General features: G+C 41.4%; 1 protein-coding gene across 1 annotated transcript in view; it reads left to right on the forward strand.

The window, feature by feature from the left end:
* Positions 1-20,940, forward strand: part of SOX6 (SRY-box 6) — a 208,377-nt gene that overhangs the window by 6,024 nt on the left and 181,413 nt on the right. The window contains exon 3 of the mRNA XM_026041109.1: positions 8,401-8,611. Coding sequence (XP_025896894.1) covers positions 8,401-8,611 — 211 coding nt within the window. The remainder of the gene's footprint in view (positions 1-8,400; positions 8,612-20,940) is intronic.

Here is a 20,940-nt window from a genome sequence, read left to right on the forward strand (position 1 = left end):
AAGGAAGAATCAAATAATTGTTCTTTTCAGCATGCTCGCTCCACTTGTTTTCATTTTCACACTGTACAATTTTTCCAAATGTAAGGCCCATGTTAAACATTTCTCTGTATTCTAAGGAGAGTAGTGTTTAAGTAGAATTAATTTCCCCCTCAATATTTCACAAAAGGCTACTAGTTTATGTTCTTGTAAATCTGTAGACATTTTCTTTATTTTTTTCCATTTTCTTATAAAGAATTTCTTAAAAGTTTTTAATCCAGTTCTGTATATTGAATTTTTTCAAAAGTAGAAGCATTAACATGCTCTAAATTGTTGAATTTTTTTTTCCTTGGGCAAGAAGGAATCAGGTATGCATGCTGATTAACACACTCCAGTCATTAACATGTGATTATGTGGGCTGCATATTGAGCACCTGCCAAAAGATAAAATCCAGCACTTTACTACATCTGTGCAAAGACTTTTTGCATTTCTTTTGTACTTTGACAGCTCAAGAAAAAACAGACTTTGGTATCTTTGTTCAGCATAATAAAACTGTGTACATAAAATGTCTTCATGGAGGAAGGGAAGATACTACATATATTTATTTTAATCTTTGAGGCCATGAAAAATCCAGTGAGTGAGCCTTACATAGCATCAAATGTAATATGAATCTCCTAATGTACTGTATCACTGACATTCATATACAGTTTACAACATTCCTGCATGTTTATAAGGATTATCTGTTCTGGGTTTCAGCCAATGTTTTTCTAGTTCACAACAGTTTTATGTGATACCTTTATGTCTCATAAATGTCTTGTTTTTATTTCAATCTTCCAAATGTTTCATCAGTGTTTACCTTAAAGAAATACAAGTAGTCTGTGCAGCAGGCTGGTTTCCTGCGTGCATTCCTCTGCAAATGCTGAAATGAGCACATAAAGCATCTAATTCATGTCATGTAACTGTATACAGAGAAGAGTTTGCATGTGTGCTTGATATTGCTAAAAACATAAATACAAATTTTATTCTGATATTTACAATAGAACTAGTTATAAGTTGGGCAACTATGACGATCTAACGTGAGGAAGTTGGATATATACAAAGTGGTCTGGAATATCCAAGCTCCACAATCCCTGTTTTATTTGGCAGCTTTTGACAGCATRCATCACAAATATGTGTCTTTATTTACCCAAAAGGCAAACAGTGTTAATCAGCCGGGACTGATCACAAGGCATCTGCTGTTTCAGTGTATGAAAATGGAAATCTAAATTCTCACTCTATAAATGGTTGCTGCATTTCTTTTTCCTTAATAAGAGCATTTAACCAAAGTCTATAAGGTCCAGGACATAAACTCTCAATGTTGTTGGGTTTTATTAYTAGGCCTAAACACAGGGAGCTAGTATATGTGGTATTTGCATTATTAAGGAAGTCCTTAGCATCTAACCTTTAAGAAGGCATGAGTTTAAGAATGAGTTGATTGCCATATACAGACAACTGACCATTTTAGTTAACTGTTTTGTGGTGACTTGCTGTTCTGGAATAGGAAGAAAATGGCATTAACTTCTTTAAGAGATTTGCTCATTTCTTAAGAAAATGTTTTGTATCATATACTTGAAAACTGGAGCCTTTTTTTTCTCAAATGCTCTCTACCTGACTGTTGGTATGTGTGGATTAACCAACACTTGAGTTTGAAGAGGTTGCTCTGATTAGGTGCTCATATTTTTCGTGAAGCAGAAAGTTCCTGGCCTGTTCCTCCCATACGGCCACCTAGTCCTGCAGAGGCCTGTTCATAAGGCCATATTCCTCTATATGCTTGATTATCATGTCAGCCATTTTTTAAATCTTTTATCTGAACTACAGTTATTTTCCCTATTTATTCTTTCTTTAAGTTATTATTCCTTTGGCTTAGAGCTAGTGCTAACTGTTGTATCATACAGTCTTGAGGTTTTAGGTGTGTATAAAACGCCAAATGCAAGTCTTTTCTCATGCTTTATTCTGCCTGTGCTCTGGCAGCAGAAATCAGTGTAAGTTGTATCCGAGTAAATGCTGAGCTAAAGACTGGAGGTTTTATTCCATTAGTTGCCATTTGCCCTCCCACTAGCATAATTTGCTGAGGCTTTACAAATGATGTTCCCTCAATAGCTCATAGCAGTCATTCTCAAGCTTTGGATTTAAATAAATCTTTCTTAATAAAACTTTTGTGTTTTTTTTAATCAGATGAGAATTGGAAATGATCACTTAGATTTTTAATTTCTCTTAATTCTATTTAATTAAGTTCCTCAAAATGGGAAACCTTATTTAATGTAGTGATTGGAAATGATTCTGTAAACATTTGCTTTCATTATATGTTAACTCCAGTCTAGTTCCAAGTGCCAGCATGCCTCTAGTACTTGGAATAAAAACCACTCTGGATATCCAACTTTCCTGGGGTGTTTACATGTGTCCCATTCAATGCAGAGACAGATAAATATCCCTTTATAACAGAAAAGCCTCATGCACATGGAAATAAGCAATTTAGCTAACACATTTGATGTTAGTGATATTTGCTTTCTACTTCTTTGTGGCCATTCATGCTGGGCTTGCAGTCGCTCTCTTGCAGCAAGCGTTTGCCGCCGGCTCTCGAGGAGCATTGCAGGCGCCTGCCCTTAGCGCAGGTGACAGCGCCAGCGCCAGCTCCGCTGCTGCCCGGCGCCGCGGCCCTCGCTTCGTGCAGCCTGCGGCTGCGGTTCCCGCTTTTGTCTCTTCTCACCTTCAGGGAGCTCCYGTGTATGAGGCAGAATCTGAGCTCCCTGTGCGAGCCGCAGCTGCTGCCGTGAGCACCGGCGCTGTGCCCTCGCGAGGCCCCGGGCGCTCGTGCCTTGGGAGACCACCGCTCCCTGGACAAGCCGGTCCCAGGCTGCTGTYCATACTGAGCCCGGAGAGGCTCCGGGCTGAGAGCTGTTCTCCCCAGCCTCCAGCCATGGCATTCACTTGTGCTTCCACCTTTTGGAGAGGACAGAAGAACATTTAATCTTGACTTTGCTGAATCCAGTATGCTACTTTTGCTCCTCTAGCCTGCAGCCTTTTACCTAGGTATTACCAAGTATTCTGCTTGTTCTGTTTTGGGAATAAATRGGCTTAATAAGGATTGTCTTGAGCTGGTACATGATTCAGGTTGCAGATATCCATATAAATATTAGATTTTTTATATCAAAAATACAATGTCTACTTTAATACCTTTATGTACTAAATAATTTTATTATGTGTTTTATTTTTAGTTTTTATATAGTAAAACTATTTTCTTAGTTCATGCCAAAATGTTTACAGATGTTGTCKTAAGGTACATTTTTAAAGGAACCATTATGGAGCAGGAAGAAATATCGTGTGTGTTGCCACAAAGAGTCTCCGTCTTAGTTATACTAGGCCATTGTTTGTCATTATTCAGACTTGTCTGCCATTAACAAAACTCTGCTTGAGCCATTCACAGGAGCTCTCAGAGGAGCAGCCAACAGGCCAAGCCCTGTTTCCACTGCATGGCAGGGAAGGCTGCTAAGTGCGATGGCTCTGCTGTCRGTCACAGATATTCCCAATTAAGTTGTGCCAGGTTTCTGCAAATGCTGCCCTGTCAACATAATAAAGGCCAGGGTCAGGCATCTGAAAACTTTTACCAACTTGCCTCAGAAACCTTAATGCTGTTTTCTCATTGACATGCCTGTGTTTAGGGTTACATAAAAGTATGGTTTCGTGTACTGATTCCCCTCCTGTGAAGGAGCCACGCATAATATTTAAGTATTTATACTTTGCTTTTTTTTTTTGTTTGTTTGCTTTTATCCATCTCCATTTGTTCACAGTGAAGTCTAATCCTTAAATTTTAATGGCTATAAAGAAGTTTCTTCTTGTTGTTATGACATTTTATCAATAGCATTAAGTGCAATGAGTTGCATGATCTGTAATAAAACTATGTTTATGCTATTGGCCTGGCAAAGAAACATATACAGGAAGAATGTCCTTGATCTACCTTGAGATTAAAACCGCACATTTCAAAACTAGACTCAGTTGATTCATAAGTAGCTAGAATAGTGGTCCAGAATAGATTTGTCTTGAACTGCTGGACAATAAGATTTTCTCTTTTAGCTCTCTCTGCAAGTAAATACCTTTTGAGCTTAAAAAAAAAAGTATTTAATTATGAGACAAGACAAAAAAGGGACGTTTAGGTTATACAAGCATAAGCATTTTTTTCTTAAGCAGTCAGATTTTTGCCTTCTTTTGTGTCAGACGCTGTCTCTGGGATTTTTTTTTTTTTTTTTTTTTTTTTCTTTTTTCTTTTTTTGACTCTTATCAAGGGCTCTTTTTCAAATGTCACCAGTGTGGTGGTTAATTTGTAGATAATGAACATGATGGAGGATCAAACCCCCTCTGTCATACTCATGTATTCTGGTATGAGCACGGGCAGATTTGTGATTATCCAGCCATAATGTAGGAGTGGGAGGATAGTTTTATAGCTCCAGCACAGGTATGGGAGGAGAGCAGCTTGCACCACCCKTCTGTTTGGATTATACTAAGAAGAAAGACTTGACTTTGCTATGTTATCTGCACTAAGGAATACTCTTACTAAGGCTAAAATACTTGGTTAGGACCAAGCTCAAAGTTTTGCAAATGAAGGTGCTTTAACTTAAAACTCATTTTTCTCAAATCTGTTCTCATTGGAAACAAAATATGCTTCTAGCTCCAGGAGGAGAGAATATTTTAATACTGCAGCTTTATTAATATTTCAGGATTGTTCTATTTTTTATTTAGAAATTGAATTAAATCAAATGTAGTCAAGACTGAAAATGTGTAGGTTTACTGTGACTGAGTTTCATCCATTTTGGATRACAAAGCCTGCTCTCAGTTTTTTGTCCCTAGACCATGTATTTGCCATTTATTTTATACTAATATGTTTTTCTGTTTTTTTCCTTTCTATCATGATAATCACTGAGGACAGTAACAGTTGTGTGCCTTGGAAAATACATCTTTCAAAGGGAGTATCMTGATTTGAAGATAATAATCTCAAGTTTAGACTTAAAAAGCCATTTTATAGGAATATATGGATTTTAAATTTAAGGATTTAGGGATGTGCCAGTTTTCTGGTGTATTGTATAGCAAGCAATTGGATGAATTTGACTAACAGATTGTGTCCAAATGCATTAAACAGATATTCATATTAGCCAGCTATTTTGTTGTCTAATTTCCTTTTATATATTGTCTGCTATGCAGAGAAAAGTTGACTTGTACTGAGAATTTTTATCAGTGCTGATAGATTGCTCAGCTGGGTTTTATAAAATGAAAACATGTAAGTTGATCTTGGCTGGGCACTTTACATATTGGTGCCTCGTCTTCCATACTCTTGGAAAACGAATGGAAAATATCTTTTCTTCCCTGTCTCTTCTCTAAGTCAAATGAACTGAAATGGAGTTTCCTTATTCAATAACGGGTGGTTTCATAAAGCTTCTCAGGAATAGGACCTCTTTCGTCATTCAGTCCTTTTATTCTGAAAAGAACCAGCCTCTCTCTGCCTACCCACAAATATATTTTCTTGTTGTATGGGGAGAAGCACAGCTGGCCTCTGCTCTGCTGGCCTTTGTTCTGCTGGACTCCAGGTTTCTAGTGAGAGGAGCTTGTGTGTTAAAGCGGGAGGACCAACCACCAGCTGGTGGTGGAGAGAGGACTTCACCAAACATCTCCATGTGCTCTGCCAGACTCTTTCTGAGGGCATCTRTGCATGAAGATGCATTTCCAGTTGTGTGCTGCATGTGACTGCACAGACAGAAACATTTGGTGGCTAGGCCCACATTTTTGCATGTGCTAGGAGCCCTTCTGGTTGAGCAGTGGGTGTGGAGCTGGGACACACATGTGACATGAAGTGTTCCGTGAAAGATGAGCTGGCCCCCCAGGCTCATCAAAATCCCCCCTGAATTTGCCATAACCTGTACTTGATTTTGATGAAGCAGGTCATGGCAGTAGCAATTGCCTCTCAAATACAGCTGAGCCGCCCTTMTGGAGGAAATAGAATGGGAAGGCTTTCCGTGCCCCACAGTAGCATCCCATGAATGTGATGTCAATATAAGCTATTCATATGACTGGAATAAAAGAGAAAGCTGCCAACAGACATATGGGCGTAAAAGTACCTATCTGAAACCTTCATAATGTTTCAGTACACTTAGCAAAACTTAGCAGTTTTATTCTTAAATTTCAAAGAAATTTATCTCAAATCAGAGAGGGTATGGGAATTGCTCTTATTTCTTGTAGATAATTGTAGATGCAGCTGATGCATATTTTTCTTAGTTCTGCTATTATTAGTTGTGTATTTACACTGGACTGCCCTACAATTTTTGCATTTGCCCCTTTAATCCCTTGAATGCCTTGGAGTTTGTGCAGTTCTTCTTGCTGGCTTCTCAGTCACCCTTTTTACCTCTGCTGATTTCAGAGAAAACTGGATGGCTTTCCTGAAGTGCCAGTGCAGATCATACACTGTACATGTGTTAGCCATTTAGCAATCCCAGCTCTGCTGCAGCAGAGCCGAACCAAACCAACCAGGAAAGGGAATCTTGTTGGGGATTCCTTTTGTTCTGCTCCTATATTTATTCTGCATTTTAGTAAGCCACAAAATGAACTTTAAAATGTACTCTATTAGCTGAACAGGTCTTTGTTCTTTTGGAGATTATCACTCTGCCTCCACTCCAAAAAAGTCTCGTTTTCACAGAGGTAAAACTTGTCYCTTCTCCCTTAGGGGCCTTTCAGGCTTTGGGTTGAAGAAGTGCGATTATGGTGCCTATTAGGGGCAGGATTCGGGGAGCCTTTCCCGAGGGTTGAAGGAGCCCCACGCGCTCCAGGGGAGGGCAGGTTATGGCAGGAGGAGCTGCGTGGTTCCTGCCTACGCGCGGATTCCCCTTGTCTGCTGCCTCCGGCCTGAACAATAGGCTGAGTGTTCTTGGCTGGGAGCAGGATAAGAGCCCCATTGAGCTTGAGGGATATTCTCCATAGGCTATGAGAGGACTTGGCTTCCTAGAGAACAGACCGCTTTGAAATGACTAAGTTACTCGTATAGCGTAAGCCTTAAAGGTGTAAATGCAATATTATATAGCACTAATTCTTCATTAAGGAACTGTATTATAGAAACTCCATAATAATGCAGTGCTGATCACATACTGTAGTGCTGCATGCTGATTTGTCACCACCACCTGCTGTGCTGTCCGCAGCCCTTGGTTGCCACACTTGCTCATTGCTCATGTTGTTCCTTCTGCTATTTTGCACTGCCATTTCTTAATCCCTGCAAAACTGCAGCAAAGATTTATGTCTGCAATTGTTGCCAATGGCTCATGTTTTCTAGTCCCTCTTTCTGCAAACTGTTTCACGTGGGACGTTGCACAACCCAGGTTGCCTCAGTACTTTGCAGATGGGTATTTTTAGCTCACGAAGTAGTAGGAATATAGTAGTAATAGTAGTTTGTTGTGCATACTACACATTGACTGTGGCATTGCGGAATGATTTTAGATAGAGCTGTTAATTCCTGTGTTAATTCTTAAGTATATTGTGACTGTTACTGTTACTATTTAATTAAAAACTGTTTTATGGCATTAAATATATTCACTGACATCTCTAGTCAACAATAAGCACAAAGCCTTGATATTTTTATATTGTTTTTGTCCACATTTTTAATATCACAGATTATATCATTAAAAATTAATACAGMTTAATAATTTTGGAAGGAAAATTGCACAAGAAATTCTTGTGATTGAGGCTCTAAGGACAAATTGAAGAGTTTGTACTCTTAGCAGAGAGAGAGCAGAGACTCTGTTTTTGTGTATGGAAAAAACCTGTAGTCCTTACTGTTTAAGAAGTGGATAGAACCTGAAGAGCATATGAGGAGATGAGTTTGAATGGATGTGCACTATAYGCATTGTGTCACTGTGATGTGTATTCCTTTGCTGTCTTTGCTTCTGAGTTGGTATTGGCCTAACTCCTTCTCAGGTTTTAAACCTCCATTGATTTCTGTTAGCTGAAGATCTGTCCACGAGTTACTTGACCTCACCTGTATTTTCTCTCTTGGTCCTACATGTGATGTCATTACTAAAGAATCAAAAACTAAGGAAAACTTCCATAGCTGAATAAGTTCGTTGAAAAAAAGGGCTGAAATGGTTTATTTCTGACAGATTCTTGATGAGGGCTGCCTGAGGCATGAAACATGGCAGTAAAGAGCATGGAGGRGACTGGCCTTAAGAAAAGAGGTCCCTACCAAGCACTGAAGCTAAGGCAGTCARATTGTAATGCCCATTTAGAAGCTGCTGTTTACATAGAAACTCCTTAGTACGACATGCTAATAAATAATGCTTTCAATTGCTACCTGTTTGAGATCCTCCTGATACAAGAGAATAGCCTGTGTTTTCAAATTGTGTTGTTTCTTTGCAGGAGTCAGAGAGTAATAAGTTATGTTCCCTATATTCCTTCCGAAATACCTCTACCTCACCACACAAGCCCGACGAAGGAGGTCGTGAGCGCAGTGAGCTAATGACCAGTGTTAACTTCGGAACGCCCGAACGCCGCAAAGGAAGCCTTGCTGATGTGGTGGACACACTGAAGCAGAAGAAACTAGAAGAAATGACCCGGACCGAGCAAGAAGGTATGTGTTAGATAAGGTTAAAATATTTCCTTCACACACCCCTACAAATTTTATGGTAAAAAGAATGTGTTGGGTGGCAAGAGCCAGAGAACTGCAGAATTGGCAAAGGCGAGGAGCAAACTATTCACAGGTTATGGTGATAATGCTGTTGGAGATCTATTAGGGATTTTAGACAAATAGGGCTTTTTTTAAAAAAYGTTCTGAATTGTGTCGGTTGTCTGTCAAAGCAAGATTGTAGGTTTAGATGAAAATTCTTACTTCAAAGGTTATAGTGAATTCATAACTGGTCATAGAGTAGTAATATACTTCTGTGGTATTTGTTTTTTTCTTCTTCTAAAAGTTAAATGCATATTCTAAACAATAGGAATGAATAAAACAAGAGATTGTTTTGTCTCTGAAATTCTCATCTTTAATCACCTTAATGTCCCAGCATCTGTGGCTAGGAGAATGGGAAACAATTCTGAATTTTAACTGAATCATATTTCTGACCTACGTAACTAGATTTGCAACTGAAAAATCTTTTTTTTTACAGTCTGCTTAGGTATTGTTATATGTGTTAAAAGATAGACATAAGAATGAGGACAAAACTTGAAGCTGAAAGGAAGTTTATGTTCAGTCGCTTTTCCACATAATATTTTCCTCAGCTTAGCTAAGATTTTTGCTTTGATAGGGGCTAAACAATTGCAGAGTGAGTTTATCAGCGTATGCACGGTRGACAGGGTGCACTAGGACAATCCCCATTTCAAGTAGGATAAAATCTTGGCAGCTTCTGTGACAGTATCTTCTTGTCTCTGAACTCATACATGAGTTTGAGCAAGAGAAGAGGTATGAGCAGAAAGTTCTGAAGTAGATACATAGGCACGGAGGCACATGAAGGTGTCATTTCCAGGAGACTTCCTAAAATACACTGATTCTATTAGTTATTTTCACAGTGTTTGCAAACATTAAAAATAACCAAGGAAGAATATTTGTAATGTAGCTGTAAGCATTAGAACCTTGTGATCTTCTTTGCCTTTAAAATGTGAATGAACTCAGAATGATGTTTCCTCTCCTCCATGGTATGGCTACAGCCTTCAAAGTGTGTACTTCAAAGTGTAATAAAGTAGATTTCAGTTGAAATTGATACTGATACAATAACATATTTAAAAACGGAATTAAATCGTGTGGGAATGGAAGTAGGCCTTCCAATTTCTTGGCATAATTGTTAAATGCCAGCACATAGTTAAATGTGTTCTCTAGGTGTCCTTTCTGAAGCTGGTGAAACATCTCTAAAGAGAGAATGTCCCAGATTCTTTACTACCATCTGTCTGTTTTCATCTGTAAAGATCACTCTTTTAAGAGTTTCTTTCTTAGATTTGGTGGTTAGACTAGGAAAACTATTTTAAATGTTACTCTGGCAAAGTTGTTTTTTGCAGTCAGTTAACAGTCGTTCGACACTCCATGCTAATCGAAGGTCTTGGCTCATGCTTTGCTGCAGGAGCATCCAAGTTGCTTTTGATTATAGTGACACCGCAGCTAAGACTTTTCCAGGAACATGCAGAATGGTGTGCTAATAAAATTGTACTTCAAAAAGTTGGAGGATAAAATCYTAGAGCAAGATTTCAAGTGTGTTATAGCTACTTTTGGTGTGAATTCACAAGAATTTTATGCACATTCTCTTTATTAGCTTATTCTAGTTTATTTGATTTGAGAAGGCTGTGTACACAGCAAAGGGATTTCTCTGAGTCTGAGCCCTCCATGCAGCATATTCCCAGCTGTGGAATAAAAATGATTCCTGATCTGTAAAATAATTCATGGACCATACTATGCTGGGAAACTGTTTTCAAGCTTTTAAGTTGAAAGGTAATTGGCATTTGCTGGCAAAAGGTAAAAGATATTTTTGTAGAAAAGATTTACTTCCATTTTGTAAAAATAATTATTTGGCATCTGATTGGCAGGGTGCAAGTAAAGACAGAAGAATCTTAAGAAATTCAGTGGCTTTAAATTCTTCCGTAAACTAGGAATAAAAAAAAATTATGATTACAAATTAGAACACCTACTTCAGTATTCACAAGTTTTTCTGAACTGCAAGCAACCTCTCCATACTTATTTGATTTTAATAAAAATGATTAATATCTTAAGATTCTGATTTTTGTTGTGACTCTAGGAAACTGAGTTGGAGAAATRCAGAAAATGTTCAGCTATTTTAGCAGTGTCTTTTAAGCTACCCAATTAATAGCCTAATCATGCAGGTGCCATAGATAATGCCCTTTAACTTGTGTCCTTTAGAGCAGGTTTGTGTGGAGTTCACAGCCCTCTTCCTAAAATGGTTTGCAGCTGGTGCTGTATAGAGGAGCTCATTGCCCAGGGAGCCCTCCTCTGCCCCAGAGTGCTTACCCAAATGGAAACATGCCTGCTGCTTTCTGGGGCAAGTCCATACCAGGATATAATCACCTTAATGAATGCAGCAGTGAACAAACGGCTTTTCCTGTGGTATCTTGGTTGCTCTGTGGGACTTTCTTATCTTTCGTTCTCAAAATGCCTTAGAAAGGATATCTTGCCCGCGCCTTTGAATGCACCCCTCGTACGGAGCAGAGGTTGTAGGGAGCAGCTGTGGGCACATCTGGGCAGCGGTGGAGCTGGGCTGGAAGAGGCCCCGTGCCAAGGCAACAGCCACGCCATGAGCCGAGCGGAGGCCCGGGGAATTCCAGCCCTCTCCCCTGATCTCTGGGTCAGAGCAGCAACAAGTCCCTTCTCATGCCAGTGCTGGTGCAACCTTTTCGTCTGTCTGTAGGGTGTGGATTTGAGTTAATGTGAATCACAAAATATTTTGTGGTGTACTTTCAGCTATTGAATGTCAGTGATGCTTGCAGGTAGTGCTTGCCACCTCCGTTGTGACTATGAACGTGGAAAAAAAGCCTCACAGAGAAAGGCTTTAGCATGTCTAAATAAATATATTTAATCAGAATCCTTGGGCTTCTGAAAATAAGTTGTCTAATGAGAATTTCATCTGAGCAGCTGTGACTGAGGAGGTCAACAGGCATTGCCTAAGAGAATATGGCCCAGCTGGTTAAATCTGGTTGTTGTAGTGATTTAAATGGTCAAGTGCTGCTTGTAATCCAGGACCGTCTGTTTGTAAAGGAGAGAGTGAGTGCTTCAGCATAATGTACAGCTGTTTTAATCTCTCTTTAATAATAGTGCTTCAGCCAGTGTCATGTCTTGTGTATAATGCTGTGAGCGTGAGCGCCTCGTTCAGGACACAGTATATCTTAGGTCACTCTTTGGCATTGCTTGTAGTCTGAAAAAAATTTATCAGCATCCTGAGATTAACAGTATTTTTTGACTTCCTTATCTAATATTTGTGTGCTGTTTGTGTTAAGGCATTTCCGTGATTTGATTTTTAAAGATCAGAGAATAAGAAAAATATAAAAATAATAGAATGCTATATATATTTACAGTTAATTTGAGTATGTAAAGACTTTGCTGACATGTGTTCTCATAAGGCAGAAGAGGTCAGAAACAAACAGGTGCCTAATTAAATCAACTGCACTAGACTCTAGGGCCTCTTGGCTGTAGTCATCATCTTACTTTTCTTGTAAGAGAAAGGATATTTTACTGGTCTTTTTCTCTGCAAGTATCCTTCAGTAAAGCCAAGCACCACATGTCTTTGTGGGGCTCAGGTAGAGGGAATCTGTCTGCTAGCACATGCAGTCTGCTGCTCTGCAGGGTCAAGAAAAGTGGTGTCTTTTAGCCTAGCCTTACATGGCTTTTGTGAGAGCTGTTTCCATTGCCTGCACCGCCGGCCTCGCAGGCTGCGACATGGCCGCAGACACCTCTCCCCATGCTTCACCCTGAGCCCCCGGCCTCGCAGGCTGCGACGTGGCCGCAGACACCTCTCCCCGTGCTTCACCCTGAGCCCCCGGCCTCGCAGGCTGCGACGTGGCCGCAGACACCTCTCCCCGTGCTTCACCCCGAGCCCCGCGAGCCACGGGTAGCAGCACGTGACGTGAGCGCAGCGAGCAGAGCCGCTTCCCTCCTTCTGAGGGGTCCGGCCGGCAGGGCAGCAGGCGCCGGTGTGCTGGAAACGGGGCCCGCAGGGCTGTGTGTGCTAAGCCCTCCTCGCTCGGGGCCCGGTGACCTTGCACGCGTGTGATGTGCGCGGTGTCGCTTTGCAGCCCAGCTTGGGGCTGGATTCTGGCATGAGCTTTTTATAAACTGCTTCCCATTCTCGTTTCCTCATTGAAGGCCRTCGCTGAGCATGCACAGGGCAAAGGTCTCTGCCTAAGTGCGCTGGCATAATGAGCAGCTACGAAAAGTAGCGTGTTCCAAAATTCCCATCCTTTCCATCGGGTGCCCGTTTGTAGTCTTTCGCTATAGGTGGATATATGTTCTTCATAAAGATACATGCCCAAAAATTGGTTAAAGAATATACATTATATGTAATATTAATCTTCTATAGAATAGGAACTTTAAAGTGTGTATTACACTACTCTACAGCAGGGTAAGATTTTGTTGGTAATTTTTTTCTCTTGAGTTTCCTAAGTTAATAAAAATTGAGGGTTTTCTATTATCTTGACATAAAATAGATTAATGCTGCCACTGTAAAATTTTCTGTGGTGCCACTACAGACAGTGTACCCCAATATTGCACATATTTGTGTACACATTTTCTGTTGTCTTCACCCGGAAATAAAGAACTGTGGCCTCACATTCCGTGTTTTACAACTGGGCACTGGTACAACCATTTCAACTGCAATTTCATGCAGATTTTTTTTTAATAGAATCTGTATGTGTTAGTGAGAATCTGTATATCGTAGTGAGTGAATGAGAGGTTTCAGTTTGTATCTTTGTTTTAAACCTCCGGCAGCTGAGAAAACACGGAGCTCTGGCACTTACTGCTGCCTTTTGGTACAGTTTTGAACAGCATCTCTAAGGATGTTAGGTGTCAGGAGTTCTTTTTTGGGCATCAGGCCCAGAAGTAAGCTGGTGTTGATGGTTTTGCAGAAGTGTTGTTGAGATTTGATTTAAGTTACTTGTTTTCTTTCATAGTCTACACCCAAAGGTTCCATTGATGAAGCTGTAATCTCGACTTGTCCTTAAACAAGGATGTCCTGGTATTTATAACGGTGTTCATTATTCCCCAGTTCTCTGCAGGGCTACGGATAGTTTTTTGTTTTAAGACATTAAAAATATTCCTGGTAATTTGTATTAGGATTATCCAAACTATTTTTTAAAGATAAATTAATATTAGAGTCTCCTTGTTTTGTGATATCTATGAAATGCCCAAATAGTGTCTGGAGTTCCTTTCAACGGAAAAAAAAATACATTTGGATGCCAAAAGATGCATGCTCTTCATGCACTTTTCTTCTTCTTTGAAAAACTTGCCATGACTGAAAGATAGCAGTTTCACAGAATTCTCCTTTTCCTTTGGATATGAAGCATACTCACCTATGCTGCTCTTTTCTTGCATGGCTTACTTCCTTACCATATAATTAAATGTCATCTTTTCTGATTTCTTTTAAATCTGCTGTCTTTTGGAAAGTCATGTTGCTCACACTTTTCCTTGCAGTTTTTGTTTCTGTTGTAGGGGAAATATATTCCTTTGCTTATATAAAGCATAAGGAGGTTTTATGGATCTTAAACTTTCTAAAAGTTCATATATTGAAAAGTACAACTAGTTCCTATATCTTGATAGACTAAGATAAAGTAAGAATACAAAGATAATACGACTAACGCAAAGAAAGTGATTACAAATGTTAGTTCTCTGTTAACTAAAAGAAAATGAAGCCTAGTTTCATTCTGAGAGATTTCTTTTGCATGCTTTTTTTTTTATTAAAATTTCATTCTTTAAAGCAGAAATAAATTAACTATTTTTTGCAGACATTTATAACCAAACTTGTGTTTAGGCAGTTATTCTTTTTTCCAAAATCAGACTCAGGGTGCATTTTCCAACYATACCATGTCTGGTGTTTTTTGTTCTCTTATCTTCTTATGTATCCTTCTAGGTATATAAGAATTTATGCATTTTTGATTATTTCCTGTCTTATATCCTATAAGGCTCTCAGATTACTGCTTGATGATTGAATGCCATCTCACATTTTTTATTGAAGTATTTGGTGCACGTCAGCATCTCTCGGCCGTGCCTTCGCATTTACCCTCTGCCTGCCCACGCCGCAGTCCTGCCTGGCGCCGCAGCGTTTGAGCCCCGAGTCAGGGATCAACGTGCTSTCCTGCGTAGCCTTTCTGCAGCCTTTGCCAGGACATCTCATGCTGCATTTAAAAACTACTTTGCTCGCAGAAAATTGCATGGCCCCACTTTTGCCAAGGTTTATGTCCCTTTGCAGATGTTTTCCTTGTTTGCTGCCTTGCCTAAAAAACAGAGTTGATCTTAGCTTGAATCTTGATGCAGGGAAGGTCTGAAATTCAGGGCTCAGTTTTGAAGATTTGGACATCTCTTCTAGCTGTAATACTTTTAACCTTTGCTGCAGAGAGCCATGTAAGACATGTTTACAGCATCTCGTCTCTTTCCTTAAGTGCAGCTGCATCTCCTCATTCCCAGCCTTGCAAACTGATGGCTGTTGCACAGGTACTTTATACTGTATGGTGGATTTTCTCCACGCTGCCATKTTATAGGATTTTCTGCAGAATACTCATTTAAGTATGTGGTAGAAGATCTGCTCTCTTTACTCTGCTTGGTAGTTTTGGTGACATTGCTATCTTTACACTATTTGGATGTTTCAGTATGAGCAGGGTGAATGCATATAAAGAGGCATAGCTAAAAAGAGGCAGAGCTTTCCTTTTGCTCAATGCAAAACATGCGAGTTAGCAAATAGCTATAAAAATCCCTAAGGCTGCGTCCGTTGGGTGATCTTGGCATCAGGTAAATAAATTCAGACTTTGCTGGTTTCTCCTGTACCATGACACAAACAATGTTAAGATCCCACCGTGCTTTAAAGGAGTAATTGTAATGCAGTCTGCAGTGATCACATTAGCAGTAGGGACTGGACCCACAGACTTGTCTTCCTAAAACTGTCAATGTAAATATAGAAAGATGAGAAAAGCACAGGGCTTAACCGGGGCCAATTTTGTATGCCATTGTGTTTGCAACTTCTGCTGGTGAACGACCTCCAATTTCTTTGGTGATGAACTTTAGTTTTAGTTAGTCTTATTTGCTCTGCTATTYGTGCTGCTTTGCAAGAGGGCCTAAAAGTGCTTTAAGTGCTGGTGACTGGGGTAATGAATGAAAATACCTTTCCAGCCCTGAGAGTATTGCATTAGACTGAAGAGTCACCTTACCTGTAAAAGCACTATTAGAGAGGGGCAGCTGTAAGTAAGGATAACGATTTGTGTCCAGTGCTTATTTACGGAAAATTGTAAATGTATTATTTATTGAGCGCTCTCCAGACAGTGCTTGTCAGAATAAAAATGTCAACTCTAAGCAAAATGTTATAATACATAATAAAAATGCTAGGTACGCACTTTAGAGATACAGCTAATTAGATCTGTTTTTCTTAAAGAAACGACAGTAAAAATGCTCAGGAGCTTATACATTTAAATGTTGATATATTCCTTATTTTCCTGTACAGTATTTGGTTTAGATACCTTATCATTACTTAAGAATAATTTTGACAACTTTATTTTGTCGCCACGCGGGAGAGGGAGGCGCTGGGTGCTGGGCTGCAGCGGCTGCTGCGCACTCAGCCCATCGTGCTCGTGGAGTAGTTACCTGGCGCTTGCTTGGGGTGGGAATCTGCCCAGGGCCCCTCTTCCAGAAGGCARTCTGGCCTCCGGATGCCCAGCAAGCACCTGGGAACACGAGGCTTCAGTTGTGTTCAAATGCTGTGTTAGGGAGAGGAAATCTGCAGGCGGCTCTCGTAGCTCCAAGGATGTGGCAGCCTGGGCAGCTGGTGCTGCTGTTCAGTCCACTTAGCGTTTGTGCCCGGTGCCTCTTTCCTTGCCTGCGTGCCACTGAGCAGCATCTGGCTCCATCTCCTTTACTCCCTCCCATCAGCTCTTTACACAGTGAGAAGGTCCCACTGTGCCTTCTGCAGGCTGAATGGTCCCTGCTCTCTGTCCCTTGTCCTACGACAGGAGCGCCAAGCCTTAACCACSCTTGTGGCCCTTCGCTGGTTCTGCTCCAGCATCTCTTGTACCAGAAGTGGATATGGCCCTGCAGATGAGGCCTCTCAAGTGGGTGCTTTTAAGGCTTGTAATTCTGCGCTCTAGGTCTGTTCTGGTACCTTTAAAGGCAACGGGAGCTTTGTTGTGGGCCTCAGGAGCAGGGTGCTCGAGCCCTTGGCGAACCCTGCTGACCTGCGTGAGCCAAGTTTTAGCCCTGCTTATGTCTTCGCACTTCCTAGTGCGGTGCTGCTGAGCACAAAGCAAAAATCGGGAACAAAATGTAATTCTATATTCTGAGCTGCATATTTCTGTGCTTCATAAGCGTGTTTTGGGTTGTCATGAATCCTTTTAATCCTCGCTTGTAATTAGGCATCTTCATTATACACTTATTGGCACACAGCACTCCAAGATGAAGCAAGAGTTAATGGTTACATGTGTCATAATTTCTCTTTTCCGTATTTCTTTAGTAACAGAAAGGAGATAGTGATAGTCATGAAGGAAAGAGTGCAGTAGCTCTTGCTGATACGTGCGGTGGTGAAGGCAGGTCCTGTGTGAACAGGAGAGATGACTCCTGTTAATGTCCTCAGCCCTGACCCGCGGCACCCATTCTGCTCCAGCACTGGGTCGCTCTTTCTCACAGGCTGCCAAGTGTGTCAGGCCCTGCCAAAATGTCTTGTTCTACAGCATAGCGTTTTGGAATGTATCTAATAGCTGTTTTCTTTTATTAATCATAATATATTTTTAGTTTTACTTAGGTGCCCAGAGTTCCTGGGCAGTGTGCCCTATGTATGAAAGCCTGCTTATTTTCATCTTCCTCTTTATTAACCATTTTACTTAAGGCTTTGCATAACTGCCTGCCGTACTGTGATGTGAGGCTAGAATGCGCTGCCGCCTGCTCGTCCCACGCTCTGCAGCGAACCTGAAACCCACGCCGAGTGCTCCTGGGTGCCCACGTTGTTTGCAGGTGGTGCAGCACGCAGGCTCCTTCGCCCATCAAAGGGAGCGATGCAGTGCAGGGAGTCCGCGACGGCGCCCGCTCTGCTGGCAGGTCCCCATTCCCTGCAGCCCCTGCGGCCCGAGCGCTGCTCGCGCTTGTAGTGAAGTCGCAGGCGCTCAGGGAGAGCACGAGGGCAGGATTTGTGCCTCCTGCAACCTACCAACCTACCTTCCAACTTACCTGCGCTTTTGCAGAGGTTTAAAATACCTCTGGTTCTCAGGGCAAGTCTTTAGCACTCTTTATCATATCTTAAATATGTAATAAGCAGATTACTTTTAAATATTTACAATGAAACAAAAACCAACACGTCGGGCAGAGGTTTGTTAAAATGTCAAAAGAACTCGCCATAGTGAAAAACAAATATTGAAACAAGTTTATTCTTGAGATGAGTCTATTAATTGCAGGGGAATCGCTGCAGGAATACTCTGCACAAAGACTCTGCCCAGATTTTGCATCATAGCTTTAATATATTTTACAGAGCTTTGTGTGGCACAAAAATAACATTAGAGGTCTGGCACACTCGAGCCTTGTGAAGTAAAATAAGCTTCCTTCCCTTCAGTTTCTCAGTTTTGCCTGTGGACTGTTTGTGTTTTTAGCTGTTTAAATAGGATCGTGGCAGTTCTATTAGTAGGTTTTGTTAGAGCTTGAATTATGCTGGTAATTAATAATTCAGTGGGAGCACTAGTCCCTCCAAGTTGTTTCTGGTGATATAATGAGGAGACAACGTATCGTGGCCMCTGCCTTCCCCTCGCTGCGTATCAGATAACACAACAGTCTCTGGCCAGACACGTAACCTCAAAAATCAAAGCAATTTGTTAATGAAGCGAGGAGACAATGTAATAAGCATCTCTATTCAGTAGTACCCCCCGCTTTCCCTTCCTCCTTTTAGCAAGAGTAGCTAATGCTGTATCAACAAATTATATGATGACACTAATTTGGTTGATGAGAATACAAGGGAAAAAACAGTCTAATTAGAAAACACTGTGTATCAGGTGGCAAAATGCATGTGATATTTTCTTATTTCTCGCAAAACTGCCACTTGTAACTTTTCATAGTTAAGGGGTTTTGTGCCTCCCCCTCCCCACACATTAAATCATTAAAAAAAAGCCCAAAAGGAGACTAGAGGTTTTGAAACACAGTGGCCCTGAAGTGATGGGAAAATGGCCAAGGTGTCACAGCTAATTTCTGCCCCTGCTTTATGAGTTCTGCTGTTCCTTATTCCCCTTGTCAGTCTGTGAATCCCTGAGGCTGTACAAACTGGCCTAACATCACTCAACTCTGGGTTTATATCCTCTTTTAATAATGTTGAGTCTATTCTGTCCAACTTTGATTCAGACAACCTGCTTGTCTTGAAAAAGTGATATATTTAATCAGTGGCTCTGTCTCCAGCATAGCTCCCACTGYGTGAGACTAGAGCCAAGGAGTGGAGCAGTGGCCTGTCACTTCTGTTTGAATAGGTAATGCGGAGCCGCTCAGCCGAGGAGACAGGAGCTGGAACTGCTTGTTAGGACACATGATCAAAAGCYACTCTCTGCTTTCTGCCAATCAAGCCTCATGTCGCCTTGTGGGGCAGACATTAAATAGATTTTTCTGCCGTGCACTGTGGGCACTTTGCCAGTTTGACATGTGAACTGTTACAAAAGATACCAGAGTTTCCACTGCTTGCTGGCTCCTTTTAAATATTACCAGGGCCTGGCTGTCTAAAGTTGAATATTTTAAATAACACATTAGGATAAATCTTCACTACTATTAGGCTGCCGTCTTCCGACTCCAAACAGTTCCTCGATATTTTTAAGAGTAAAGCCCGAAGTTGGTGTTGGTCACAGCCAGGCAGCCAGACCTGTTGCCGGGGCTGTGGCCCGTAGCTGGGACAGGGATGAGTGTGGTCTGCAAGGGGTGAGTTGCCTGCGCTGCTTCCCGGGCTTTGAGCACTCCGCCTTTTGGCCATCTATACCCGGAGATTCTCCAGGCCCAGAGCAGAGCCCCCTTTCGTTCTTACATTTATGTGGAGGGCTATGAAAATTGGCTACTTTTGTAAATTAGGATGAATTTGTTGTGTTGGTTGGCTGATGTGGCAAATACAAACATGGTAAACGGACTCTGTAGTTGTTTGTAGTTAGACTTCCCCTTGGCTTCTCCCTCTTTGTCTGCTAGCCCTTGTAGCCACCTCAGCTCTTGTGCCCATGGCAACATCGTGCCGTAGTGCAGGCTAACAAAGATGACATTTAGGCTTTGCCTCTGTAATGAATATTCTTTTGTAACTTGCAGGGCTACTGAATTTATGTCATTTTTAGAGGTCCACACTATCTAGATAACTGCTTCTGTTCCTGCGCTTGCCCTCTTGGAATCCAGGTATTTGCTACTTACTCAACGTTTGCTGTTCCTGATACAGTGTTTTTTTGCTTGCATTTTTTTTTTTTTTTTTTGAAGGAGTAAAACATTTTTCCCCAAGCATACCGTAGCAATCTAGTGGAACTCATTTAAACAGGGAGCTGCACATAAACAGCTGCTCCTTCAATAAGCCATTCTTTATAATACCCCTATTACCTTCTAGTGGCTCAAATTCTGATTAGTCAACAGTGCTGATTGCGGCGTGGCATTCCACTGTTGCACTGCCCATCTCCCTGCTCAGCTGCTCGCGCGCCCGCACAACTCGCCCATTGTTCCTTGTCCGGACGCRGGGCTCCGCGGCCCGGAGCGGGTGGAAAAAAGGCACAAAAAAGGAAAACGTTCATTTCCAGTTAAAAGGAATTCTCGGCAACTTTGCGACTGCAAAACTCTCTGCGCTCTGCAAAGCCTGCTCGTTTTGCAGCCTCGCAGCAGGATGAGCAACTTGGGTAGGTTTGCAAGGACAGTCTATAAATACGCTCCAGCTAAAAGCTCTTCAAGAGAAGCAAGGTTAGAGATGGCAGAATTTGGAGTGTGGCAGAGCAGGAGAGATGCAGAGTGAGGTTGTTTTAAATGCCCGGCCTTGGCCTAGCTGTGCTCCTGCTAAAGGCAGCAGTGGGTTCAAAAATCAGTGAGAAGAGGGCTCATTTGTCAGAGAGCAGTTCTGAAAATCCTACCCTGGGTGTTAGGCTGGAGGTTGTGGAAAAGTGTGCGGTGGCAGAAAGAAATGAAAGAGTGAAAGTGAGAGGATTAGAGAAGAGGTGCCCGAGTGCTCTGGAGCACCAGTTTTTGGTCAAAGCAGCAAACACAAGGGTTTGTTAAGGCTGTTAAAACTTTGCCAACCA

This window comes from Nothoprocta perdicaria, unplaced genomic scaffold, assembly GCF_003342845.1.
Source record: "Nothoprocta perdicaria isolate Ctin4 unplaced genomic scaffold, notPer1 scaffold_28, whole genome shotgun sequence".
Classification (NCBI taxonomy): Eukaryota; Metazoa; Chordata; class Aves; order Tinamiformes; family Tinamidae; genus Nothoprocta; species Nothoprocta perdicaria.